A 27,963-nucleotide genomic window follows, 5' to 3' on the forward strand; every position below is an offset into this window, starting at 1 on the left:
CCGCTGTATGCTGGGACGTGTGTATCGACCTTGCTGGCAAAACTGACCACCAATTCACAGGCACTCAGGGAAGCTCAGTATAACTACATTCTTCCTGCATTTTGGGTGCCCACAGGCATTGGTCTGTGTGCCATGGTTTAAATGGTGAAGGATTTAATGTGATATTGTGTTATTGAACTTGTGACAGCCACTGTACTTAGTAATTAAATTGTGCACCCATAATTGTAAGAATATTACATTGATAGAGCACTCTGAAAATAAATTCAAACAAACTGATTGTGTAGTGTTAATGATTTTAACATTTCAAATCTACTAGAACAAGAAAAATATTTTAAACTCTGAAGAAACTCGTGAGCTTCAATTGTCCAGGGATTAACTTATTCTTAGTTTTGTTCTCCTTTGAAGCTCTGGGCTGCTTCTTCCACAGTCGCCCCTCCAGGGTGACTGATCTCACATCAGCACAACCAGGTGGCTCATTCTCACCATCACAGTCCAGCTCCAGCCATTTCCGCTTCATCTCCTTCCCACTGCTTTTCCCATTCCCAGCTTTCCCAAGATTCATTCCGTGTGCCTGCTTACTTGTTGTGGACTCTGGTTTCCCTTTGACTGAAAAAACACAAGAAGTAGGAGTTGGCCATCAGTCACTCAAGCCTGCTCCACCATGCATCCAGCCTGCACCCCCTGCATTATCGCCACATCCCGAAATTGTTCCAGAAGTCAGAAACAAGTGTGATCAATGCGAGTTCACCACCCTGTGAAGAAGTTTCTCCACATCTCAATCCTAACCTCCAACCCTTAAGCTGAGACTGTGACCCTGGATCTAGACACCTTGGCCAAGAAAAATATCCTCCCTGTATCTACTGTGTCAAACGCTCCAACAGTTTTGTACATTTTAGTGAGGTCACCTTTGATTCTTCTAAACTATGGAGAGTACAAGTCTAGTTTAATCTATTCAATGTCACATCATGTAATGGGCCCTCCATCCCTGTCTGGTAAATCTTCAATGCACTCTATAGCAAGTATAGCATTGCCTTTAGTTAAGATGATCAAAACTAGACATAACACTCCAGGTGTGGACTCACTGATGTTCTGTTTAATTGCAGCAAGACATCTTTACTCTTGCACTCAAATCCTCTTCCAACAAAGGATAGCATACATCTGCCTTCCAAACAGTCCGCTGCAATTGAGCTCAGTTGTACAGCACAGAAACAGGGCCTTTGGCCCAACTTATCCATGCCGACTGTGTTGCCAGTGAGCTAGTCCCATCTGCCCACATTTGGTCCATAGCCCTCTAAGCCTCTCCTATCCATCGACTTACCTAGACAGCTTTTAAATGTTGCTAATGTACCCACTTCAACCACTATTTCTGGCAGCTCATTCCAAATACGCACCACCCTTTGTGTGAAGCAGCTGCCCCTGATGTCCCGTTTAAATCTCTCACCTCTGATCTTAAACCTATGCCCTCTTGTTTTAAGCACCCTCTCCCTGGGAAATAGACTGTGCTTTCACCCTGTCTACACCCCTCATGATCTTATATGCCTCCATCAGGTCACCCCCAATATCCTACATTCCAGGGAATAAAGTCCCAGTGTACGCAACCTCTCCTTGTAACTCAGGCCCCCAAGTCCAGGCAACATCCTGGTAAATCTTTTCTGCGCTCTTTCCAGTTTGATGTCGTCTTTCCTATAATAGGAAGACCAAAACTGTACACAGTCATACAGCACAGAAACAGGCCCTTTGGCCCACATCTCCCTACTGACCACTATACTAATTCCATTTACTGAAGTCTACAGTCCAAATGCAAGTAATTTGTATACAAAACACTCAGGTCCCAATATCTCACCATTTAAAAAACCACTCAACATTTATGTTTTTTCTAACAAAGCGGACAACTTCACTTTTCCACATTGCTTTTCCAAAGGCTATCTCACTCAGTTTATCCAGAGCTCCTAAAGCGTCTTTTAGCACATTCCGAATCACAATAAGTCACAGGATAAAAACATTTCTTCTCCTCCTCCTCCCTCCTGTGGTTCCTTAGCCTCCAGCTCTACAGTTCCATCATTAAACCTGTCTGCCCCTCTCTCGATGACCACCCCCAAGGTACATGCAACACAGTTGAGCAGCTCATAGAGCTGCTACCTCAATCCTGACCTCGGATGCTGTCTGTGTGGAGTTTGCACGTTCTCCCTTTGATAATGGGAGTTTCTCCCGGGTACTCCCAATTTCCTTACACATCCCAAAAGGTGTAAGGGTTGGTAAGTTAATCAGCCACTGTAAATTGTCTCTAGCGTGTGGGTGAGGGGTAGAATCTGGAGGGAGTTGATGGGAATGTGGGGAGAATAAAATGGGATGGTAGCGTAGCGGTTAGCACGACACTATTACAGTGCCGGCGATCGATTCCTGTCGCTGTAAGGAGTTTGTACGTTCTCCCCGTGTCTGTGTGGGTTTCCTCCGGGTGCTCCAGTTTGCTCCCATATTCGAAAGACATATGGGTAGGTTAATTTGGGGGTTTAAAATGGGCAGCGCAGACTCGTTGGGCCGAAAGGGCCTGTTACCACGCTGTAAAATATAAAAAAAATTTAAATGGATGTTTGATGGTCAGCACAGATTCAGTGGGCCGAAGGGCCCGTTTCCATGTTGCATGACTTGAGAGAATGCAATTATGCCAAGACAGTTGACACGATGAAAGTGAATGGGCAATGTTAGCATACAGACTTTACAAAGCTAACTGTCAGAGAAGTATGATAAAGCAGTGTTTGTGAACAGGAAGTGTTTGCCTTTTGAAAGGGGTAAGAATAAAAGGTTGTGTGGAGAGCACATCTCCTTACCTTCACTGCCACCCGCAATGTTTGGGAGGAGTTTTGGTGTGGGATGTACACAGGCTGGAGCCTCGCTGAGACTGGGCTGGCATTTTGCTGCAACCTCTTCCTTGTAGGTGCAAGAAAACTGTGACTTGATCACAGTGGGCTTCACCTGGTGAGAGAAAATCATCAACGACCTTCAAAACTTAACAGCTATATCTGCCAATTTAAACCAGTTTAAAATTCTAATCAGATTCACACTGGCATCAATGTGTCACAACAGGACAGAAACATGCAGACACAAGAGACTGCAGATGCTGGAACCTGGAGCAACACACAATCTGCTGGAGGAACTCAGCGGGTCGAGCAGCATCTATGAAGGGGAAAAGGAACAGTCAGCCTGATGCAGGGTTTGAATTCGAAGTGTCCACAGATGCTGCTCGACCCGCTGAGTTCCTCCAGCAGATTATTTGTTGTTAACCTAGTTTAAAATTCTGATCAGAATCAGAGATGACATCATTAATTCACAACAGGACTGAAATATGGTGCTGTTTCATAACAATATTCAGACCTACGCTCCAGTGTAATAGTAAACATTTAACCCAATCAACATAATTAGTTGCCCACCTAGCACATTAGGAATCTATTTCAAATATACTTAGGTCTTTATCAACAATCAGCACAGTTGTACCAATTCAGTAGGAAAGGAAGAGCTAATGAGACCAGGAAGACGTCACCTGAGGAACTTGGAGGAAGACTTCAATTTGAAATTGGCTGAGTGGGAGAAGACAGAGTGGTTGTGGATGGTTGTTTCTCAGATTGGAGGCCTGTGACTATTGGTGTGCCTCAGGGATCTGTGTTGGGGCCATTGTTGTATATATCAGTGATCTAGATGATAATGTGGTAAATTGGATTAGTAAGTTTGCGGATGACACTAAGATTGGAGGTGTAGTGCACAGCGAGGAAGGCTTTCAAAGCTTGCAGAGGGATCTGGACCAAATGGAAAAATGGTCCAGAAAATGGCGGATGGAATTTAATGCAGACAAGTGTGAGGTGTTGCATTTTGGAAGGACAAATCAAGGGAGGACACACACAGTAAATGGTAGGGCACTGGAGAGTGCAGAGGAACAAAGGGATCTGGGAGTTCAGATACATAATTCCCTGAAAGTAGTCACAGATAGACAGGGTTGTAAAAGAGGCTTTTGGCATCTATAAATCAAAGTATTGAGTATAGGAGTTGGAATGTTTTGGTGAGGTTGTATAAGTCATTGGTGAGACCAAATTTGGAATATTGTGTGCAGTTCTGGTCACCAAACTACAGGAAGGATGTCAGTAAGATTGAAAGAGTGCAGAGGAGATTTACTAGAATGTTGCCGGGTCTTCAGGAGTTGAGTTATAGGGAAAGAGTGAGCATGTTAGGACTTTATTCCTTGGAGTGGAGAAGAATGAGGGGAGATATGATAGAGGTTTACAAAATGATGAGGGGCATAGAGTTAATGCAAGTAGGCTCTTTCCACCTAGATTAGGAGAGATAAGTACGAGAGGACATGGCTTTTGAGTGAAAGGTTTAGGGGGAACATTAGAGGGAACTTCTTCACTCAAAGAGTGGTGGGAGTGTGGAATGGGCTGCCATCTGATGTGGTAAATGCAGGCTCACTCTTAACTTTTAAGAGTAAATTGGATAGATACATGGACAAGAGAAGTCTGGAGGGGTATGGGCTGGGGGCAGGTAAATGGGACTAGCAGAATAATGTTTTGGCACAGACTAGAAGGGCCGAATGGCCTGTTTTCTGTGCTGTAGTTTTCTACCAGTGATAGGGCTGGGGTTCCTCAGTGTGCCCTTCTGACACCAAGGTGCTCCCTCAACACAGCCCATCTGACAAGGCGGTGCTCCCTCAGTACTGCCCTTCCAACTGGGTGGCACTCCCCCAGCACTGCACTGAAGTGCCAAGCTTGTTAGTGGTCTCTGGAGATGGACAGGTCCACTGAGTCAGTGGGAAGGCAGGCTGGGAGTACAAGGCAATACAACAGACAGGTTAGTGACTGACAGGGAAAGTCTGTGGCTGCAGTCACCAGTATGATCACTTTAGACTACAAAGCAGGAATTCTGCTGAGTAAAGCCAGGATAAATATCTGACCTAAACAAACCTGCTGTAATGTATAGATAAATCCAACAGCTCCACACAAGATTTTGAAAAACTACAGAAACTCCTCTCACTTTGAATAAAGGGGTAACTACAGATAGACCTATGTTTCAGGGAAGCTGGAAAGTGGTAATAGTGTAGGACTAAACATCCTCTGAACAGTATAGGTTCAGTCATTGTTCTGCAAAGGAACTCCAATGTTCCCTTGCAACACAAAAAGTGCTGGAGGAACTCAGCGGGTCAGGCAGCATCTATGGAGGGAAATGGACAGTTGACATTTCAGGTTGAGACCCTTCCTCTGGACTGGCAGATTGTGTTACTCCAGATTCTAGCATTTGCAGTCTCGTGTCCCCAACTTTCCCTTAAAGCTTTAAGAATTACCTTAGTGGGATTTCTTTCCTGGTCCCGTCTCTGAATGCGATGACGCAAAGCCTTTGGAGATAAGCCACTTGATTGCTTTGGGGATCTAGAATTAGAATGTGGGGAGAATAAAATGAGATTGCTGTGGGATGTGGACACAGGAGATGATTGGCATGGACTTAATGGGCCACAGGACCTCTCTCCATGCCGTAGGGCACAATTTGATAGGTTTAATATAACTAAAGTACTGGAGAGCACGTCAATGGTCTGGCCCAGTACAGGCATAGTGTCCCTGCTCCACTGTAAAGGGATGGAATAAATGAGGCATTTCTTCAGAAAAGGGATAAGATGAAGATTACCAGGATGAGGGGCAGTTGCTTCTGGCTGGTGAATCTGAAAAGAGGAACTGCACTTTGCAAGTTAAGGGGCATAGAGTCATACAGCACGGAAATGGACCCTTTGGCCCAACTAGTTCAAGATGCCCATCAAAGCTAGTACCTTTTGCCCATATCCCTCAGGACCTTTCCTCTCCAGTCCAGTTAGGGCTGAGAGAGAGCAAGTTCCCTTACTCAGAGGGCTGGGAGTCCCTGCCCAAGGGAGTTGAGTGCTCAGTCACCGAACATATTCAAAAATGAGATGGATAAATTGTTGGACATAAAGAGAATCAGAGGGGGTGGGAACCGGGTAAGAAAGTAGACAGGTGACAGGATCAGCCATGACGTTCTTGAGTGGAGGAACAGGCTCCAAGGTCTTATTCCTGCTGGTGTTCCAGAGGACACCAGTTCAACTCATTGCCGACTTGTGTCAGTTCCTACATCCCCCTCATCACAACCTGCATTGCAGAGGGGCTTGGACTGAACAATCGTACTGAAAGAAGCTCGAGCTGTTAACACCGAGCAACATTTTAGGAAAATTCTTACAAAGGAGGAAAAGGAAGCAACAACTTCTATGTAGCACTATTGATGTACAAATCCCATCTTGGGTGCTGCAGAGGAGGGTAAACCAGACAAAGATTAATGGTCAAGGGATGAGAAGTTGGCAGGGGTGGCTAACAACTTAAAAAGGCTCGGCCCAGTTAATGAGCGGATCCTGGTGACCGCACATGTCCAAGTTCTCCTAGTCTTGAGGATGAGGGAGAGGGTGGAGCTTACTGCCCAGCTAGCAGCAGATAGTTGTCTAAGCTGACTCTCCCATGGTTGGAGGTCCTGCTTAAAGACAATAAAATCCCCCTGATACAAATCAGTAGAGTTCAAAGGATTCCCAAGTGCTTGCCTTTGGGATCTTGCTGTGCTCAAGCCATCTGCCATTTTTTTTCTCCTGACAACAGTGGCTACAGTTACCTAGCTTTGTACCACCAAGGTCACAAAAATTATGTTCTTCATTAGTAAAACTGTAAGGTTAGAACATAGAACATTACAGCACAGTACAGGCCCTTCAGGGCATGTTGTTGTGCTGACATTTTATCCTGCTCTAAGATCTATCTAACCCTTCCCTCCCACATAGACACGTGAATGATAGAGAGATGAAGGGCTATCTCAGAGTCTCTTAAATGTCCCTAATGTATCTGCCCCCACAACCTCTGCCGGCAGTGCATTCCACTCAAAAAAAAACTTGCCTCTGACATCCCTCCAATCACCTTAAAATTACGCCCCCTCGTGTTAGCCACTTTCACCCTGGGAAAAAGCCTGACTGTCCACTTGATCTGTGCCTCTCATCATCTTGTACACCTCGATTAGATCACCTCTCATCCTCCTCCTCCTCTCCAAAGAGAAAAGCCCTAGCTCACTCAAAGGTTCTGTGATACTCCACCGTACCTGAACAATGTCAGCATACATGGTATTCCAAGAGGGTTGATGTGTTCCTCGGATCCATACAGCAGCTCTGCCTTGCCTCTGCTCGGAGGACTGGCAGCTTCTTCATCAAGCACAGCAAGGAAAGCCTTGACAGTCCTTCTCCCACCATACGCCGTGGCATGGTTGATGGCGTAAACTTTGGGCTAACAACAAAAAGCAACAGCGCTCATTACAGGGAGGAAAAGCACTGAACAAGCTAGCACAGGAGGAAACCCTTCAGTCTGTTGTGCCTGTGCTGGATTTTTGAATGAGCTTTCCAATAGACCCTCTCCTTTGCTCTCCCCACACAGCTTTGGAATAATTCCCTTACCAGTATCTCTCAGATTCTCTGTCAGAAGTTTGTTCAGTCTGATCCCACTGCTCCTTCAGGCAACAGCTTCCTGAATACAATTGTCCAAAGAAAATGTCTCCCCCTTTTACTATTTGTTGAAAGATCAAACTCCCTGCAGGACTGGGAAGAATCAGGAGGGAAACGGGACTGATGGGATTACTAGGAGCTGGCATGGACTCAATGGACTAAATGTTTTAGCACAGAAGGAGACCATCCTACAATTTATGACTTACAATCATAGAGCAAAATAGCATGGATACAGGCCCTTTGGCCCAACCAGTCCATGCTGACCACGGTTCCCACCCAGCTAGTCCCAATTTCCTGCGTTCAGCCCATATCCCTCCAAGCCCCACCCCTCCAATGTACCTATCCAAGTGATTCTCAAATGATCTTGTACCTGCCTCACGCACTTCCTCTGGCAGCTCGTTCCATATACTCACCACCCTCTGCATGAAAAAGTTGCCCCTCAGGTCCCTTTTAAATCTTTCCCCTCCCACCTTAAACCTATGTCCCCTAGTTTTGGACTCCCCTACCCTGGGGAAAAGACTGTTACCATCCACCTTATCTATGCCTCTCATAACTTCAAACATTTCTGTAAGGTCGTCCCTCATTCTCCTACGTTCCAAGGAATAAAGACCCAGCCTGGCCAACCTCTCCCTATAACTCAGGCCCTCGAGTCCTGGCAACATCCTCGTAAATCTTCTCTGCACTCTTTCCAGCTTAACCACGTCTTTCCTATAACAGGGTGACCAAAACTGCACACAGTGCTCCAAGTGCAGCTTATACAACTACATGGATCTGCACATGGAATTATTTATTATTTATTTAGTCACACGTACATCGAAACACGCAATGAAATGCGTCTTTGTTACTGAGAATGTGCCAGGGGCAGCCTGCAAGTGTCGCCACTCTTCCGGCGACAACACAGCATGCCCACAGCTTCCTAAGCCGTACGTCTTTGGAATGTGGGAGGAAACCGGAGCACCCGGAGGAAACCCACGCAGACACAGGGAGAATGTACAAACTTCTTACAGACAGTGGCCGGAATTGAACCCGGGTCACTGGCGCTGTAATAACGTTACGCTAACCACTACATATAGAGACTTGGCAGGATTGGCTGCTCGATGTTTCAAAAGGGACAGGGAGGGAGGTTAAAAAAAGGTGGGGGAGTGGCTTTGCTGATCAGGAACAGTGTCACAGCTGTAGAAAGGGAGGACGTCCTGGAGGGATCGTCCACTGAGTCAGTGTGGGTGGAAGTTAGGGAGGGAGCGATCACTCTATTGGGAGTGTTCTATAGGCTCCCCCCCAATAGCCACCAGGACACTGAGGAGCAGATAAGTAGGCAGATTTGGAAAGGTGCAAAAATAACAGGATTGTTGTCATAGGAGACTTCAAATTCCCTAATATTCATTGGCACCTCTTTAGAGCAGAAGGTTTAGATAGGGCAGAATTTGTTAGGAAGGATTCCTGACAGTGTGTGGACAGGCAGACTAGGGGAGAGGCCATACTGGACCTAGTACTAGGCAACGAACCTGGTCAGGTGACAGACCTCTTGGTGGGCGAGCATTTTGTAGATAGTGACCACAACTCCCTGACCTCTAGCATAGCCATGGACAGGGATAGGAGCAGATTATATGGAAAAGTTTTTAATTGTGGGAGGGCTAACTACAATGACATTAGGCAGGATCCTGGGAGTGTAAATTAGTGACGGATGCTCTCAGGGAAATGCACAGAAGAAACATGGAGGCTGTTTAGGGAACACTTGCATGGGGTTCTGCATAGGTCTGTCCCACTGAGACAGGGAAAGGGTGGTACGGTAAAGGAAGAAGTATACTCCAGTAGTGCCACCTGTACATTGTTTCAGAAAACATTCCTGGACACATTTAAATTCTGCCCCATCTAATCACATAGCACCAAGGTCAATATTACGGAAGTTAATATCACCTACTATTATACACCTATTACTCCTACACATATGTGATTTCCCTATATGTTTACTCTAATTCCTGCTGACTGTTGGGGGGCCCTACAGTACTAACCCATCAGTGATTCCCACCAATCCTGAAAGACTGGAGGATAGCCAATGTTGACATTTATTACAAGGGGTATGAAGGATAAAAGAAGGGAAGTTTTGATGTGACCTTACAGGGTGCTGGTGAGACCATACCTGGAGTACTGGGTACAGTTTTGATCTCCACATTTAAGGAAGAATGTGCTTGCATTGAAGGCAGCACGGAGAAGGTTTATGAGGTCGATTCCTGGGATGAAGAAGTTAGTGTATGATGAGAGGTTAAGTCTATACTAATTGAATGAATGGTGATCTTATTGAAATGCAGTAGATTCTGTGGGGGATTGACTGTCTGGAACAACATCAGGTGTCTTAAAGGGGCAAACCTAACCCAATGCAGGGAATGGACACAATTAACATATACACCTCCCCCTCCCAACTCACCTCCTTCACTGATTATCATAGAACATACAACACAGGAACAGGCCCTTCAACCCACGATGTTTGTGACAAACACGATGCCAAATTAAACTAAATCTCTTCTGCCTGCATATGATCCATTCCCTGCATATTCATGTGTCAATCTAACAGTTTCTTAAACACCACTATCGTATCTGCTTCCACCACCACCACCCCTGGCAACATGTTACAAGAACCCACAACTCTGTGTAAAAAGACTTACCCACACATCATCTTTAAACATCCCCCCTCACCTTAAATGCACGCCCTCTAGTACTTGACATTTCCACCCTGGCGAAAAGATTCTATCTATGCCTCTCACAATCTTATAACTTCTATCAATCTCCCTACAGCCTCCAACGCTCCAGAGAAAACAACCCCAGTTTGTCCAACCTCTCCTTTTGCTCATACCCTCTAATCTGGGCAGCATCCTGATGAAACTCTTCTGCACCCTCTCCAAAGCCTCCACATCCTTCCTGCAATGGGGTGACCAGAATTGCATGCAATACTCCAAGTGCGGTTTAACCAAATTTTTATATCATTGCAACACACCTTCCTGACTCATATCCTTTCCATTAACCGTTGTCTACAACAATAATACCACCAACATTTTAAAAATTGTAGAGAATGGGGAGTCTTTGTTTAGATTAAAATTAACCCCATCTCTTCTGCCTTCTTCTGAATTATTTCCTTCCCTGAATTGAAAGAGCAGGGATTAATTAACAAAATAAAAAGTTGAAACACAGAATTAATCCAAGTTTTAAAACTAACTAATTCGAACAGTACATACACCAGGAGAGTATCCTGTGGAGAAGAAAGTTATACATAGAATGAGAGCTACTTCAAAATGACTAAGAATCTTTTCAACTCTGTGGGACTTATTTTTAAGTAAATCCACTAAGGGCACAGCCAGATATTTAGATCCAGTCTGGGGATTAACTAATTTCCAGCTGTGGTAAAGAAAAGGGGAAGCAGCAAGGGATTAAAACCGAAGGACCCTCACTTGAGCAGGGCTGATGTTTGTCGCTCTCTGCCCTGCAGGACTGTCCAGGCTGTTGACGGCATTGGTAATCCTCATCGTTAGTTCCTGTCGAATCTCCTCACTGGCGAGATAGATTGAACTCTCACTGCTTTGCCCCTTCAACAGCCGCCTCATGATGGTGGACAGTATCCGACCCCCTGCAACACTGAAAGCAAAACAGACAGTCACACCCCTCGGCTTCGTATCTGTAGAAGAGTTTCAATTCCCTTTTCACGGGATGTGGATGTCGTTGGGTAGGCCAGTATTTGGTATAGTATTGGTTTATTATTGTCACATGTACTGAGACACAGTGAAAAGCTTTTGCTTACATGCCATCCAGACTGATCATTGAAAACATCAGCACATTGAGGTAGTAAAACAATAACAGAATGCAGAATATAGTGTTACAGTTACAGAGAAAGTGCAGGCAGACAAATCTGAATGAACAAGTTGGGCTGAAGGGCCTGTTTCCTATACTATACAACTCTATGATGGTCAGGGATGGGCACCAAACGCTGGCCTTTTAGACAGCATCTATACTTCGTAGAAGAATAAAGAGATTACCCAGCAGTTATACTGTTGTTTGTGGGATCTTGCTGTGCTGTCTTTCTGACATTACAACAATGGCTTGGAAAATGTCTTTAAAACATTTGGGGGAGCTATAGTAATGAGAACCAATTACAAGGTAAACTAGCAATATCTTGTGGGGTCGAAGTTGACATTTGTCAAGATCCCTCATGGTCAGCTGATTCAGAAGATTAAGACGCAAGGGATCCATGGTGTCTTGGTAGTCTGGATTCAGAATTGGCTTGCCCATGGAATTCAGAGGGTAGCGGTGGAAGTGTGTGGCTCTGGCTGGAGTCCATGACCAGTGGTGTTCCACAGGGATCAGTGCTGGGACCTCTTGTTTGTGATATACATTAATGACTTGGATGAAAATGTAGGTGGGTGGGTTAGTAAGTTTGCCGACAACACAAAGAATGGTGGAGCTGTGGACAGTGAAGACGGCCGTCACAGGATACAGTGGGATATAGATCAGTTACAGTCATGGACAGAGAAATGGCGGATGGGGATTAATCCAACCAAGTGTGAGGTGTTGCACTTTGGGAGGTCAAATGTAAGGAGAAAGTATACAGTTAATGGCAGGAACCTTAACACCACTGATGTACAGAGGGATCTTGAGGTCCAAGTTATAGCTCACCGAAAGTAGCCACACAAATAGATAAGGTGTAAAGAAGGTGTACAGTGTGCTTGCCTTCATAGGTTGGGGCATTGAGTATAAAAGTCAAGGAGTCCTGTTCCAGCTTTCAGATCAAGTCCACAGCATTCTTAAGGGGGAGGGTGAGCAGCCAGAAGTTGTGGTACACATTGGTACCAACAGCATAGATAGGATAAAGGAATGAGGTCCTGAAGAGGGAATATAGGGAGTTAGGAAGGAAGCCAAGAAGCAGGACCTCAAGGGTGGTAATCTCTGGATTGCTGCCTGTGCCAGTGAGGGCAAGGATAGGAAAATATGGCAGGTGAATGTACAACTCTATAATAGTCAGGGATAGGCACTAAATGCTGGCCTTTTAAGCAACATCTATACTTCATAGAAGAAAGAGAGGGTACCCTACAGTTGGTGCAGGGTTTCAGATTTGTGGAACATTAGGATCTCTTTGGGGGAAGGTTTGACCTGTACAAAAGGGACAGGTTGCACCTGAACTCAAGAGGAACCAAAGTGTTTTCAGGCAGGTTTGCTGGAGCTGTTGGGGAGGGTTTAAACTAGGTTGGTAGGGGGATGGGAACCAGAGTGTTAGGTCAGATGGCGAAGCAGTTGGTGTAAAGGTAGATGCAATGTTCAGAGAGACTGAGGATGGACAGTGGATAGGGTAAATGCAGTCAGTTGGATGGGTTAATATTTAAAAAAAAGTGGTGGAACATACTGCTGGGGGTGGTGGTAGAGGTTGATACAATAGGGACATTTAAAAGACTCTTAGATAGGCACATGGATGTAAGAAAATGGAGGGTTATGGGCTGTGCAGGAGGGAAGGGTTAGATTGATTGAGTTGGGTGTTTATATAGGTCAGCACAATATCGTGGGCTGAAGGGCCTGTACTGTACTGTGTTCTGTATAGAACTTTAGGCCACATTTGGAGTATTGTGTGCAGTTCTGGTCACCCCATTACAGGAAGGATGTAGCGGCTTTAGAGGGTGCAGAAGAGGTTTACCACGATGCTGCCTGGATTAGAAGGTGTGCACTACAAGGAGAGGTTGGACAAACTTGGGCTGTTTAGTCTGGAATGTCAAAGGCTGAGGGGAGACCTGACAGAAGTTTATAAAATTACAAGAGGCATAGATAGGGTAGACAGTCAGAATCTTCCCCCGACCCCAGAGTAGAAATGTCAAACACTCGAAGACATGCATTTAAGCTGAGAGGGGGAAAGTTTAGGTGTGTGGGGCAAGTGTTTTTCCCTTTACAGAGACTGATGGGTACCTGGAACAGGCTGCTGCGAGGAGGGAAGGAAGCAGACACGATAGTAGTGTTTGAAACTTTTAGACAGACATGAACATGCGGGGGATGGAGGGATATGGATCAGTACAGGCAGAAGAGTTTAATTTGGCATTGTGTTTGGCACAGATATTGTGGGCAGTAGGGCCTGTTCTGTGCTGTACTTTATGTTCCAAGTAAAATTGCTCCTTAACACTCAATAAAGAAAAAAATGGACTTTGTACTCAATTAAAGTGGGGCAGCTTTATAAATGGGAAACCCTGAAAATAGACGCAAGGTTTGGGATATACAAAACACTAAGTTGATAGAGCTGGACCCTGACCTGATAAAAAGCAGGATTTTGGCAAATTTCAAATTGTGAATAATTGACAGATTATAAAAACTAAACTGAATGAATTCTGTGGCAATCCTCTAGCTTTACTGGGAATTGGTGGTAACATTGACAGATAAACTGTTCTCGCCATTTGACAGAGTAAATAAACTTTCATAGAAAAAGCGAGTTTGCCAAACCAACGTTGGTGAAAATAGCCTTGCATCCACACCTCCTACATTAGGCAAATGGTACAAATACACCAGCCTTCATCAGTCAGGGCACTGAGGATAGGAGTTGGGACGTTCTGTTGCAGTTGTACAAGATGTCAGTAAAGTCACACTTGGAGTATCGTGTAACATTTTGGCTACCATGTGATAGGAAAGATGCCATTAGGCTGGAAAGAGTGCAGAGAAGATTTACAAGAACGTTGCCAGGACTTGAGGGACCGAGTTATAGGGAGAGGCTGGGCATGCTAGGACTTTATTCAGTGGAGTGTAGGAGACCAAGGATGACTTTATAGGAGGTATAATATTATGTGGGGCATAGATACAGTGATTACACAGGGTCTTTTTTTCCACCCCAGGGAAAGGGCATCAAAAACTTGAGGTCATAGGTTTAAGGTGAGAGGGGAAAGATTTAAGAGGGGAATGAGGGACAACTCCTTCAGATGGTGATGGAACGAGCTGCCAGAGGGAGTGGATGAGACAGGTACCATAACATTTGATAGACACTTGTATGGGTACATGGAAAGGTTTAGAGCCAAACACTGGCAAATGAGACTAGCTTAGATGAGCATCTTGGTCAGCAATGGATTAGTTGGGCCAGAGGATCTGTTTCTGTGTTCTCTACAGTCCATGCATCAGGAGCACACAAAAGCCCTGTGTAAACAGTGGAAAGGCAAACCTCACTCACTCCCCACCCTCCTACTTCATCTGTGGAGGAGTTTGCAGTTTCCACATTAGCCTCCCACGAGGAGGACATAAAATTACGAAGAGCCCATTTCCCTTAACAATGAGGTAAAAACTAGGGGGCATTGATTTAAATTAATTGGTCAAAGGATTAGAGGGGAGAAAAGAAAGCAATGTTCTCTCCCAGAGAGTGGTGGGGTCTGGATCTCAATGCCTGGAAGGGTGCTGGGGACAGAAACCCCTCACATTTGAGTGATGCTGGTTGAAGATTTGCAGAGCAGTGACCTACAGGGTTGTGAATGGAGTGTGGGGTTTGGTCTCAAGTCTTTCTAGCCAGTGTAGGTAGGCAACATAATCAAAGACCCCACCCACCTCAGACATTCTCTCTTCCCCCTCCCATTAGGAGGAAGATAAAACCTGAAAGCATGTACTACCAGGTTCAAGGACAGCTGTTATTAGAACAGTCCCCTTAAGGTGGACTCTTAACCTCACAATCTACCTCATTTTATTCTCTTGCCTGCACTGCACTCTCTATAACACTATTCTGCATTGTTATTGTTTTCCTTTGTACTACTTCAATGTACTGATGTGATGAAATTATCTGTATGGATGGCATGCAACTGTTTTTTCCACTGTATCTCAGTATGTGGTAATAATAAACCAATTTACATGTGACAAATTTGTGATTGATTTTGTTTTTAAAAGAAAATCAGACAGTGAGTGGTGACAATGTGATTCCAAACTGCAGATTCTCTCACCCCATCTTGTGCCTTTGCTTGTCCTTTTGCCACACCTTCCCCCCGACCATACCATTGTCATTTAATCACTTCAGCCTTCCAATCTGTTGCACACCCTCCCTTAAACACCACCCACTCCACACCGAATCTATACTTGTTTAAAATTCGTAATGTGTCTAGCTTTCTCTATCTCTGATGAAAGGTCATCGACCCTAAACATTAACCATTTCTCTCCACTGTGGCCTGACCTGCTGAGCCTTTCCCGCAGTCTCTGGTTTCAATTAAGTTAAGCATCCATTGTCTTTGTAGATTTATTGTAAATTGTGTATTTTTACATCCCAGCAGCTCCAGCCTTTCAAATTAATTCATCCTGACCTCAGGCACTCACACTGGGAAAGCAGGGGCCCAGGGTGTGTGCACAGCTGCTGGCCAAGTCTGGTAACAGTGTAGCCCCTCATACAGATGATCCACACTGCAATAGCTGGAGAGAACCGACCCTCAGATGTACATACAAGTTTATATTAAAAAGATGACAGAACAGAGTCACCCAATGTAGTCACTTCACACAGCACTTGTCACAAGTTAATTCTTTCCAACTATTTCCACGTTGGCTGCCTGTGCGTTTCATGACACAACTAAATGATTAAACACCTGGAAACCTTATGATAAGTAGAAGCAATCAGGGTTAAACCCACAGCTGCTCAATCCTCATCCCAAGAACTCGGGACAATACAGTCAACGCAAGCTCAGCACTTTTCACTTTGGCCGTCAGCACACTGAAATCCAACAAGATCCCGTCCCTCTCCCTCCTGTTCTGCTCAAAGTTCAGGATTGCTTTCCAGCCAATTAATGCCTCAGGAATAAAGTCAGCCACCTTCTGTTTGGAAAAAAAACAGGACCTTGGATTGTGTTGGAATCACGGCACAGAAGAGCAATTCAGCTGAGCGAGCGTGTGCTAACCCTTAGATATCAATTACACAGCAGTACTTGTTGCATCTATATATTTTTCATTCAAGGGACGTGGGCTTCACAGGCTGAGCCAGCATTTAATTGCCCACCCCTAGTTGCCCTCGAGGTGGCAGTGAGCTGCCTTGAACCACTGCAGTCCTTGAGGTGTGGGTGTACCCAGTGCTGTTCGGGGGAGAGTTCCAGGATTTTGACCCAGTGATAGCAAATTAAATAATGCATTTGATCTCTGCTTTAGAAAAACAGCTATAATAATTCAGCAAATGCTAACAGCCCAACATCAAGGCTGAGTGGGTAATGCTAACAATGCCTCTTGGTTTGGGTACTCATTGGATGACAACTAGGGTGGAACCAACACTTTCTTTTGCAAACTGTTTTCTATGTAAAAGTGGCAGATTTCTCCTGATCTCTTGGGTTTGGGGGCTGGGTGCAGGAGTGACCAGGGATTATGCCCCTAAAAACTGCTCCTACCCAGTGGGTGGTAAGCACAAGAACACATTAATTATGCACTACAGTTGAATCAGAACTGAAGTATTGTATGCTGTGTCCATACACTTATTTATTTGAATGTTGAAATACATGAATGGTTGATCCTATTGGTTGAATTTATTGATCCTTCCCAAACTAATCAGAACCTCAGCTTCATGTTACAGCTCTACAGACACTCTGGTTATACCTCACATTTTCTACCTGACCTGCCAAGTATTTTCTTTTTATTTTAGATTTCCAGCATCAGATATCCACATACTAACTTAGTGACCTTATTAAATGCTTTATTGCAAAAATACATCCAGCCTGATTTTATTCACGAGCAAGCGATTGCTAGTACCTGGAGTCAGAAGTCTCTCCCAATATTTCTTGCAACTTGTCCACAAAATGCACCAGATCCATTAGACCTTTGACATACTGCATCAACGGATCGTCTGCTGAAGGGGCGTAGCTCTTACCTCCGAGCTCCAAGCACCTAATGAAAGACGTTGCAGCCTTGGATTGAAGAAATGTAGTATTAGCTTATGTACCAGAGAGTCCCACATAAATTGTGGATCCAGGGGTTGTCTATAGGGCTGGAGGATCATTTACAAAATGCAAGTGTAGATGGGTGGGTTAGCAAGTTTGCAAATGACACAAAGATTGGTGGATTTCTGGACTGTAGACAGCTGTCAAAAGATACAGCAGACTACAGATCAGTTACAGATATAGGTGAAGTGGCAGATGGAGCTTAATTGGGGCCACGTGTGAGGTGCTGCACTTTGGGAGAACCATAGAACACAACAGCACAGAAATTCTGGACATTCAGTCCTTCTAGTCTGTACCAAAACTTTATTCTGCTAGTCCCAATTACCTGCACCCAGTCCATAACCCTCCAGACTTCTCCCATCTTCTTAAGAGTCAGAGTAAATGCAGGCTCATTACAATCAGATGGCAGCCTGTTCCATGCTCCCACCACTGAGTAAAGAAGTTCCCCCTAAACCTTTCCCCTTTCACCCTAAAGCCATGTCAAATGTAAGGGGAAAGTATATAGTTAATGTCAGGACCATTGATGCATAGAGGGATCTTGGGGCCCAAGTCCATAGCTCACTGAAAGTGGCCACACAAGTAGATAGGGTGGTAGAGGTGGCATATGGGTACACTTGCCTTCATTACTTGGGGCATTGAGTCAGGAAGTCAAAACTTTAGCTGGGCTGCACTTGAGTATTGTGGGCAATTCTGGTTACCCCATTACAGGAAGGATGTGGAGGCTTTAGAGGAGGTGCAGAAGAGGTTCACTAGGATGTTTCCTGGATTAGAGGATATGGGCTATAAGGAGAGGTTGGACAAACTTGGCTTATTTAATGCTGAGGGGAGACCTGATCAAAGTTTAAGATTATGAGGCAGAGATAGATTAGACTGTCAGAATCTTTTTCCCAGGGTAGAAATATCAAATACAAGAAGACATTTAAGGGGAAAAGTTAAAAGATGTGCTGAGCAAGATTTTATATATTTTTAAATAAATATGTATACTTAAATAAATATAAACAGTGGTGGGTGCCTGGAATGGGCTGCCAAGGGTGATAGAGGTGTTAGACACATGAATATACAGGGAATGAGGGATGGATCATGTACAGGCAGAAGAAAATTTAATTCAGCTTAGTGTTTGCTGCAGATATCATAGGCTAATGATCCTATTTTATGGCAGAACTGGTTCTTGGATTTACTCTGGAGTCACCATGACACCTTCATCAGAAGCACTGCAGCACTACCAAAGCACAGCTCACCCCTACCATCCTCACAGCAATAAGTGTCAGCTTTGTCAAGTAACACCCCCATCCCAAAAACATTAAGGCACTTTATCAGAACATTAAATGAAACCCAAGAGCATGCTCCAAGACATGAGACTGGGGTTGGAAATTGTATCCCTTGGGTGGAGACTGCTGCACTATTTATGAAGTTATTTTCTATAATAGAGCTCAGGGTTATACAGCATAGAAACAGGTTCTCCTGCCCAACTCAACCAAGTTGCCTCATTAAGCTGGGGTCATTTACCCCATGTACCTGTCCAAGTTTTTTTTTTAAATTTTGAATGTCAGGATTGTACACACCTCACTCCATATACACACACCACTGAAAACATTGCCCCTCAGGTCCTCAATCTTTCCCCCTCTCACTTTAAACTTATGCTCTCTAGTTTTGGTCTCCCCTACCCTAGAGAAAAGACAGCCCATTCACCTTATATACACACTGATTTATAAACCCGAGAAAGATCACCCCTCAGTCTCTTGCACTTCAGGGAAGAAAGTCCTATACTACCCAGTCTTCCCTTTTAACTCAAACCTGCCAGTCCTAGTAACATTCTCATTTTTTCCACATTTTCCAGTTAAATTGGTTTATTATTGTTACATGTATGAGGTACAGTGGAAAACCATCTTGCATACCATCCATACAGATCATTTCATCACATCAGTACCTCAAGGTAGTACAGGGGTAAACAATAACAGAATGCAGAATAAAGTGTTAGTTACAGAAAGTTCTGTGCAGGCAGACAATAAGGTGCAAGGTCATGTCAAGATGGTTGAGATCAAGTTAAATGACATCCTTCTTACAGCAGGGTGAAGAGAACAGAATGTAATGTAGCCTTACCAACATCTTGTTGAGTTGCAAGATATCACAACCCCTGTACCCAGTGCCATGACTGATGAAAACAAGCATGCCAAATGCCTTCATCTTGTCTGTCACCACTTAAGGAAATATGTACTTGAACCCCAGATCTGTTCTACAACACTCCCCAGTGCCCTACTATTTGTGTGAAAGTCCTGCTATGGTTTGTCTTACCAAAATGCCAACACCTTGCATTTATCTGCATCTGCCATTCCTCAGACCACTGGCCCAGTTGACCAAGATCCCATTGCAATTTTGAAGACATACCCCAGAGAATTTATTTCATAGGCAGGTAAAGGTCAGGCCAAGTCTTTTGTCCATTGCCTTGTACTCACTGACCCAACATTAAAAGCCCCACACCCCTCCCAGCTTCAGTAACCTCCTCTTGCCCCATGAACCTCTGCCTGCACTTGTCCTATCCTGACCACATACACCAAGTTTATTGCCATGTGACAAGATACAGGTACAATGGAAAGCTTGCTTGCAGTGTCACAGGCATGTACATATTCAGACAGAGCATCAGTTGTACACAAGTTATACAAAAGTGAAGACCGCAAGACATTAGTGCAAAAACCCAACAGTCTATAGTATTGGAAGAGGTGGTCTGTAGCATTCTATTGCTGAGAGAGTTAGGGTTATGCAGATAGGTTCACAAACCCAATAGTTGTAAGGAAGTTGTTCTTGAACCCAGTGGTGAGAGACTTCAGAACCTCCTGTCCAATGGTAGCTAAGAGGGCATGACCTGGATGGTGGGGATCCAGGATGATAGATGCCACCTTCTTGAGGCAGTGCCTCCTGTAGATGCTGTCGGTGGTGGGGAGGAATGTGCCTGTGATGGACCAGGCTGTGTCCACTACTCTGCAGCCTTGTTTGTGTTGAAATTTCCATATCAGGCTGTGATGCAACCAGTCAGGACACTTTCTACAGTTACATCATAGAAGTTTGTTGGACTATTTAGTAACATTCCAAATCACCTTAAGCTTTTAAGTAGAGGTGTTGGCACAGGACAGGTTATTTGAGATGTTAATGCCCAGGAATTTGCCCTCTCTACCTCTGACCCACCAATGAGAACTGGCATGTGGTCTCCTGACTCTTTCTGAAGGGCAATTAGCTCCTTAGTTTTGATGTTCAGTGAGAGGTTATTGCAGCACTGCTCAACCAGGTGCTCCCACTCCCTATCACTGACTCCACCTGTGATTCAGCCAACAACTGATATCATTGGCAAATTTTTTGGTGGTATTGGAGCAGTGTTTAGCCACAAAGTCAGTGTAATGAGTAGAGCAGGGGGCTCAGCACACAGCTTTCAGGTACACCCATGTTGATGGTCAGAGAGATGATCAGTGATGAGGTCTGCCAACATGGAAGTCAACAATCCAGTTGCAAAAGAAGGTACAGAGGCCCAGGGCTTGGAGCTTGAAGACAAGTTTGTGATAGTGTTGAACTTGTTGTTGATGACAGTAGCCTGATGTACATGTTCTTGTCCAGAGAAGGGCAGAGAGCTGGTGAAATAGCATTTGACTGTTGTGGCAATAGACAGATTCCAACATTGGCAGCCATACCATCAGCTGCCTTGGAATTCCCAGAATTTTTCTGCCTTGGACCTAAAAAACCCAACCCTTTGGTCACCTTTCTGACCAACTCCTCAGGTGTCTCAACTTTACAATTTGGTGGTTTGGTCTCAAGTCTCATTCTGATCACATGTGGTGAACCATCCTCATCATCCCACCACACCCAAGGCAATTTCTACATGCAAGTTGCTGATCAAGAAACACTAACACTAAGATTGAAGGAGGTGATTCAGATTGCTGCCTTACCAGGTATAATGATGTCTGCTTGTTGCATGCCATGTGCCTGAGGTGGGTGAAAGCGTCACGACCAAGTCCCCGCTCAGGGATGTTGAAGACACATGCCAGTGCCAGGTCACTCCTAGAGTTCACTAGCAAATGCAAATAATCACAAAGAAGCTTCCTCCAAAGTGGTACCAGCTGCAACAGAACATTAAAGTGAGAGAAACATGCACAACACCAATTTGCCTTGACCACATGAATAAACCAATATCTACTTAAGAGCTTAAAACCTAATTTCAGACATAGTATTAAAGTTTAAATGAAATAAAGGTAACTGACATCTGCTCAGGAGATTGCTGCTTGTACAATTCATAGCTCATGAGTTGCATGATCAAAGGCACAGTTCAAACTTGCATGGCTAAGTAGACTGAAGTACCGTAGACTCTGCAAGTATTACAGGAAAATTGTTCCCAACCTCAACTTCAAATTCTTTACCCCACTCATGCCTGTGACTGTTCAGTTTAAATGCAACCATTGGTTTAAATAAAATTGAATATCTTTAAGATTTTGCCCTCACCTTAGAAATGGATTGACTTTGTTCATTGGATGGAGAAGTGGGCACTGGGGGAGTGGTGTTTTCCAATGAAGAACCCAGCAAGAAGTCCAGTAATTCGACCTAAAGGATTCTACATTGTTACTTCAATCACACAAGTTGGCAACACTCCAATAATGCATTCTGTCAAATCCAACAACTAATAGCTGTTTGCCCACTGCCTGCATTGCCCTTTTGATTTGATAGATGTACCAATTAGTGCCAAACACTTGTTCTCACCACTTTCAAGTGCATTCCTGATCACACTAAATTCTCCCCATGGAAAGTTTCACCTGTATACTCCCATTTCTAAAGCTCAGTGTTTTACAGCTATTCCTTCTGGGTACAAACCTTGCAGTAGGAGCAGTTACTTTAATATGTTGCTGTTCAATTGATCTCCAGCTGTGTTTTTGTACTGAAACAATCTCTCCTACCAGTTTTTAAACAGATGCACCATAGAAACCATCCTATCTAGATGCATCACAGCTTGGTATGGCAACTGCTCTGTCAAGACCACACAACTGCAGAGAGATGTGAATGTAACCCAGTCCATCACACAAACCAGCCTCCCCTCCATTGATTTCATCTACACTTCCTTACTGCCTTGGGAAAGCAGTGAGGATAATTCCCCATAGTTATTCTCTCTTCTCCCCTGTTGGGCAGAAGATACAAAAGCTTTGGTGGATGCACCAGATCAAGGACAACTTCTACCTTGCTGTTAGATCCTCAACAAGCCTGATTATGAAGATGAACTCATCATGGCCCTTGCACTGCAGTCTACACCTTCAACCCTTCACTACCTCAATGTATGGAATAATCCATCTGCACAGTACAAATAAAAGCTTTTCACTGTATCTTGGTACATGTGAAAATAAACCAAAAGATTACTCAATTCTCCATTAGTAAAGTTTCAACTACAGTCACTTGTAAAGACAAAAGCACAAAGCATTTTCTTAACAAGTTCTCTTTTATTCATAGGTTACAGACATTGCTGGCAATGCCAGCATCTGTTGTCCATTCTCAATTTCCCTGAACAAGGAGGCAAGAGTCAATGTTAGGTTCAGAGTCAAAGGTTATACCAGATGAGGGGAGGAAGTTTCTCTCCTGAAGGATATTGGTGAACCAAATGGATTTTTGCAACAATGTAGTTCTGTTACTGAACTCTTGAATTACACCAAAGTTACACTCCCTGGCTAGTGGGATTAGATTTATGTTGTGGATTTACAAGATTATGTTGCAATTGTACAAGATGCTGGTGAGGCAGCACCTGAAGTATTGAACAGTTTGGTTACCATGTTATAGGAGAGATATTAAACTGGAGAGTACAAAGATTTATGAAGATGTTGCCAGAACTCAAGGTGCCCCCCCCCCCCCCCCCCCCCCCAAGTCATAGGGAGAGGTTGGACAGGCTGGGTCTTTATTCATTAGTGTGTAGGAGACCAAGGGGTGACTTTATAGAGGCATCAAATCAGGGGGCCTAGATAATGTGAATGGACAGTCTTTCCCAGGGAAGGTGAATCAAAAAAGGGAACAGGTTTAAAGAGGGAAAGTTAAAAGGGACCCATGAGGCAACTTGAGAGTGGCCTGTATCTAGAATAAACTGCCAGAGGAAGTTGCAGTGGATACAACATTTAAGACACTTGCATGTGTACAGAAAAGTTTAAGGGATATCATCAAAAGGACTAGGTCAGATGGGCATCTTTGTCAGCATGAACAAGTTGGGCCAAAGTGCCAGTTCCTGTGCTGTATTACTATGATTAATTTGAACTTCTCTGGAAGACTGCTAGCCTTTGGATTTAGTCCAACAATTTAATCACTAATACACAAGATTATTCTGATGCCAAACTTGGGGGAAGGTGAGGGGCAGTTGGGAAGGCAGGCAAATTGGGGGGTGAATTGCAGTGTGAGCTGGCATAGACTCAATGGGCAGAATGGCCTCCAATGCTGTATGGAAATATGGCAGTGCAAGCTTAGCACCAGGTTACTTCCCAAACTGTTTCACTGCCAACAAGTGACAGTTTAACAAGAGGATTTTCAGTTCAACAGGACTGTACTGGTGTTTATGCTTCATTTAAGCCTCCACCCACATTACTTGATCTCCCTCTTACAACTTATGTTCCCAATGTACTTATTCCACTATGTCAACTACTAGAGGACATGCATGGGGGTAGTTTATGGAGATGTGTTGGACAAGTTTTCCCCCCCTTTAAGTACAGCGATGGGTGCCTGAAACAGGCTGCCAGGGTAATGGGAGCAGATACAATAGTGGCATTGAAGAGGCTTTTAGATAGACCTATCCAGGGAGTGGAGGGATCTGGACCATGTGCAGGCAGAAGAGATTTAGTTTAATTTAGCATCTTTGGCACAGACATCATGGGCCAAAGGCTTGTTCTACATTCTGCTCCTTACCTTAGACAATGTCTCCCCAGCATCTTCAGTGTTCAGATCAGCACAGATCTTGTACACATCAATCAGATCCATCGAATTACTCCTGCTCAGGAAGGAATGATACCTTTCTTGTACTCTGTTATATCCTTCAGGCACTTTTTCATGTTTACTCAGCAACTCCAGTTTCTCCTGAAGTAAATACTTCCACATCAGGAACAGTTCACTCAAGACGATGGTAAATTCTCCACAAGACTAAAAGGAATAAATAGTAAATAGCAGGATTTAGCCAGAAAACTCATGCTCCACATTGAAAGTGATTCAAATGAAGCCACAAATTGCCATGATACATCAGGCAACACATTGAATTCAGTTCCTTCAATAAGGGAGGGGCAGGGACCTTTCAATCACACCTTTGGACATCTCACTCAGCTAAGGGACATGGACTTTACTTCATGTCTCCTCTAATGGGTAGTGCCACAGCAACACTATTGGTTTATTATTTGTCACTTGTACCAAGGTAGTGGAAAAACTTCTTCCCTGCTGTTCATACAGATCGATTCATTATGCAGTGCATTGAGGTAGTACAGGGTAAAAACAGTAACAGAATACAAAGTGTCACAGCTACAGAGGAAGTGCAGAGCAGGCAGATTGCGAGGCCAAGATTTTTCTCCTTCCCCCAATCTCTGGAGTGGGATGAACTACATTGGAGCTGACAGCAATCTGATATTTGGAATTGTTTTTTTTTAAATATAAATATCACTGACAGGGCCAGAACATTGTCCAAACCCAAATTCCACCCCCCTCCCTCACCACCAAATTGAGATCCTTGAGGCCCAGAGGGAAGTCCATAGTCAATCACTATGCTGTGGATGAGCTTTTGTGCTGAACCAGAAGAGTTTTCACAACAGTTAAATTGTTTTGAAGTCACTAGTACCAATATTAGTTTCTTCCCCCCCCACCCCCAAAGAAAAACAAAAATCACAGATTTATGCAGTCATTTAGAAATGTAGAACAGAGGGACCCAGGAGTACAAGTACATGGTTCCCTGAAAGTAGCACCACAGGTAGACAGGGTGGTGAAGGTGGCTTTTGGCTCACTGGCCCTCATTAGTCAGGACACTGATAGAAATTGGGATGTTATGTTGCAGTTGTACAGGACATTGGTGAGGCCACATTTGGAATATTGTGCTCCATTTTAGTTACCCTGCTATAGGAAAGATGCTATTAAGCTAGAAAAAAGTGCAGAGGAGATTTACAAGGATGTTGCTGAAACTCAAAGGACTGAGTTAGAAATAATTCTAGCCTACTCAATCTCTCAGTATAGGAGAATGAGGGATGATCTTATAGAAGTATACAAAATCATGAGGGGCATAGATTTTGTGCATTCACCCTGTCTTCTTCCCCCCCCCCCCCCCCCCCCCACCCCAAGGGTTGGAGAAAAAGAACTAGAGGGCACAGGTTTGAGGGGAGAGATTTAACTGGAACCTGTGACATCTTTTACACCCAGAGGATGGTCAGTATATGGAATCATCTATTAGAGGAAGCGGCTGAGGCAGGTACATTTGGATGGGTACATGGATAGGAAAGGTTTAAGAGGGATATGGACCAAACACAGGCAAAGTGGGACTAGCTCAAGTAGGCACCTTGGTCAGCATGGTGGACTTGGGCTGAAGGCCTGTTTCCATGTTGTACGACTGACTCAGATGTAGAGTTGCCAGTTGCCATGGTGGGATTTGAACTCATTCCCAGGATAATGCCCTGAGCCTTAGGGTCAATAACTTAACAGCTCTGCTGATGAAGACATGCAAACCCAAGTTCAGCACATTACATTAGCACCAAACTGAGGGTTTAGGAAGACCTCTTGAATGTCAAGGGTGATAGATGTGTAGAACTTTCCCACAAAAGGAACAGTTGGTACTAGTAGTAATCATTTCAAATTGAATACTTCCATCTTTCGGTGAAGACTTAAAGCAGGGGGATTGAGATCTTCCATCTTATTGACAACCAGGACTTACCTCTTTGTTTATCTCAGCCATGGCAAGCTGCAGAACCAAGACCATGTTGTCTGCACTGCAGACTGTCATCCTCTCCCGCTCTGGTACCTGGCACCATTCTCTCCGAAGTCTCCTTATCATCTGTAACACTCTCTGCTGAGGAGAATTCATGACCCTAAGGATGGTTGAAAAACAATTATGTAGATTTAGAAATTTGAACAATACAAGATATTTTCATTATCACTAGGCAAGTTGGGGAGGATAGTCACTGATATGGTGATTCTTGGCTCACTATGCCCAATTTGTGAAATTACTCTTGAAATTCCAGAAGTGAAGCTTCATTTACTAATCCCAATTGTAGCTCATCCCCACAATTAACTAAACTTTTACAGCATTCTCAACACAGAAGACAAGCTTTTAAACACATTCTATTGAAAGTTGTAAGGTGTCCCAAGTGTCTCCCAGTGAGGAGACAAGTATCACCTATCAATTGACAGGGGAGATTTGCAGAAACATGTTATTTCAGATGTGGAAATAAGACTGGCACTGGGCAGTTTGAGGGCATGCTAAATTCCATTAAGAATCTACTACACACAAAATTGGCAGATCTTCCAGTGTTGTTTATTCCAAATGAAAGAATGTTTTCTAAGGACCTAAGTGACAACATGGCAGTGACTGGGCCACAGGGAGAAAGATTACAGTATACAAAGTTTTTCTTTTAGTTCATGATATGCAGGTCCCTCTGGCAAGGTGCTTGTTGCTTGGGACTCCACATTGAATACCGATTTCCAATAACAAGCTTTTCATCTTCCAATGCAAGTTCATGCAGCTGTAACGTTAACGCTTTTCCCTCGCCACATTCCAACATCTCACTGATGCAGCAAGATTTTCCCTCACCACTTATACCTCCCCCGTCTGATCAGCAAGCATTTCATAACTTAGGCAACACCAACTGCTTGAGTCACCGGGACAATCTTGGCCTCCACCTTATCACAGAAACGAACTTCAGGTCACTCTAAGCAACAACTGAAACCGCAATCACACTCCCGCACCAGCGAGATCGGCAGGATGAAGCGCTAGAAGTACATTCTATGCTTATGTTAAAAGGAAACCATTATTCTGACAAAAGCCAAACCTCTTTGAAGCACCGTCAACACTGAGCGAGCCTCTTTCCTGTGCAAACCCAACCTTGGTTTTGCAGTGAGCGTTTAACTGAAATCCAATCACCCGGCAGCTAGGCAGTTTAAACAAAGCAACCGTCAGTTACAGCCAATACCCAACCACCCCATCCCCAAAGCATTAGAACCCCAGGTACATGTTATTTTGCAATTAGAATTACCCCGGGCAGTCCTCTTCCCCCCCAAACCGTCGGTTACCTGGGATAAATTTGGTCCCAGCACTTGGTTGGAAAATTAGACGATATCCCTCAAAGGACAGTGCCCTTCCTTCAATATAGGTGTGACCCAGAACACAGAACAAGCTCTCTGCTGGGTGGACAGGTCGCCTGAGACCCAGTGCAGCCTGTCTCAGGGATTACCAGGAGAACTCGCCGTTAACACAGCCCAACCTCTCCCTAACTACAGTTTAACACCGGCTCCGGGCTCGTTTAAAAGTCCCGGGCCGGTGTTGCAGCAGCCAATGGGAGCCGCCGCGCTGCAATGTTGCACTTTCCACTC

The 27,963-nt window shown here is 44.3% G+C and overlaps 1 protein-coding gene across 3 annotated transcripts; it reads right to left on the reverse strand.

Annotated features, from left to right (window-relative positions):
* On the reverse strand, nt 1-27,942 carry parpbp (PARP1 binding protein). Of its 3 annotated transcripts, none has more exons than XM_052029840.1 (11): nt 27,423-27,467; nt 26,309-26,462; nt 24,316-24,546; nt 21,892-21,990; nt 21,342-21,512; nt 17,222-17,376; nt 10,960-11,143; nt 7,120-7,301; nt 5,327-5,411; nt 2,829-2,973; nt 1-606 (listed from the first exon to the last, which is right to left on the reverse strand). In XM_052029840.1, exons 2-11 carry the CDS (start codon nt 26,456-26,458, stop codon nt 332-334), a joined length of 1,677 nt encoding a protein of 558 aa, XP_051885800.1. In that variant the 5' UTR covers nt 26,459-26,462; nt 27,423-27,467; the 3' UTR covers nt 1-331. The 3 variants fall into 3 exon arrangements, with proteins under 3 accessions (XP_051885800.1, XP_051885798.1, XP_051885799.1); XM_052029838.1 differs by lacking the exon at nt 27,423-27,467 and adding an exon at nt 27,185-27,310; XM_052029839.1 differs by lacking the exon at nt 27,423-27,467 and adding an exon at nt 27,664-27,942 and having other exon boundaries at nt 3-606.
* Between the last annotated feature and the right edge of the window lie 21 nt (nt 27,943-27,963).

Source organism: Pristis pectinata, chromosome 15 (assembly GCF_009764475.1).
Source record: "Pristis pectinata isolate sPriPec2 chromosome 15, sPriPec2.1.pri, whole genome shotgun sequence".
Lineage (NCBI taxonomy): Eukaryota > Metazoa > Chordata > Chondrichthyes > Rhinopristiformes > Pristidae > Pristis > Pristis pectinata.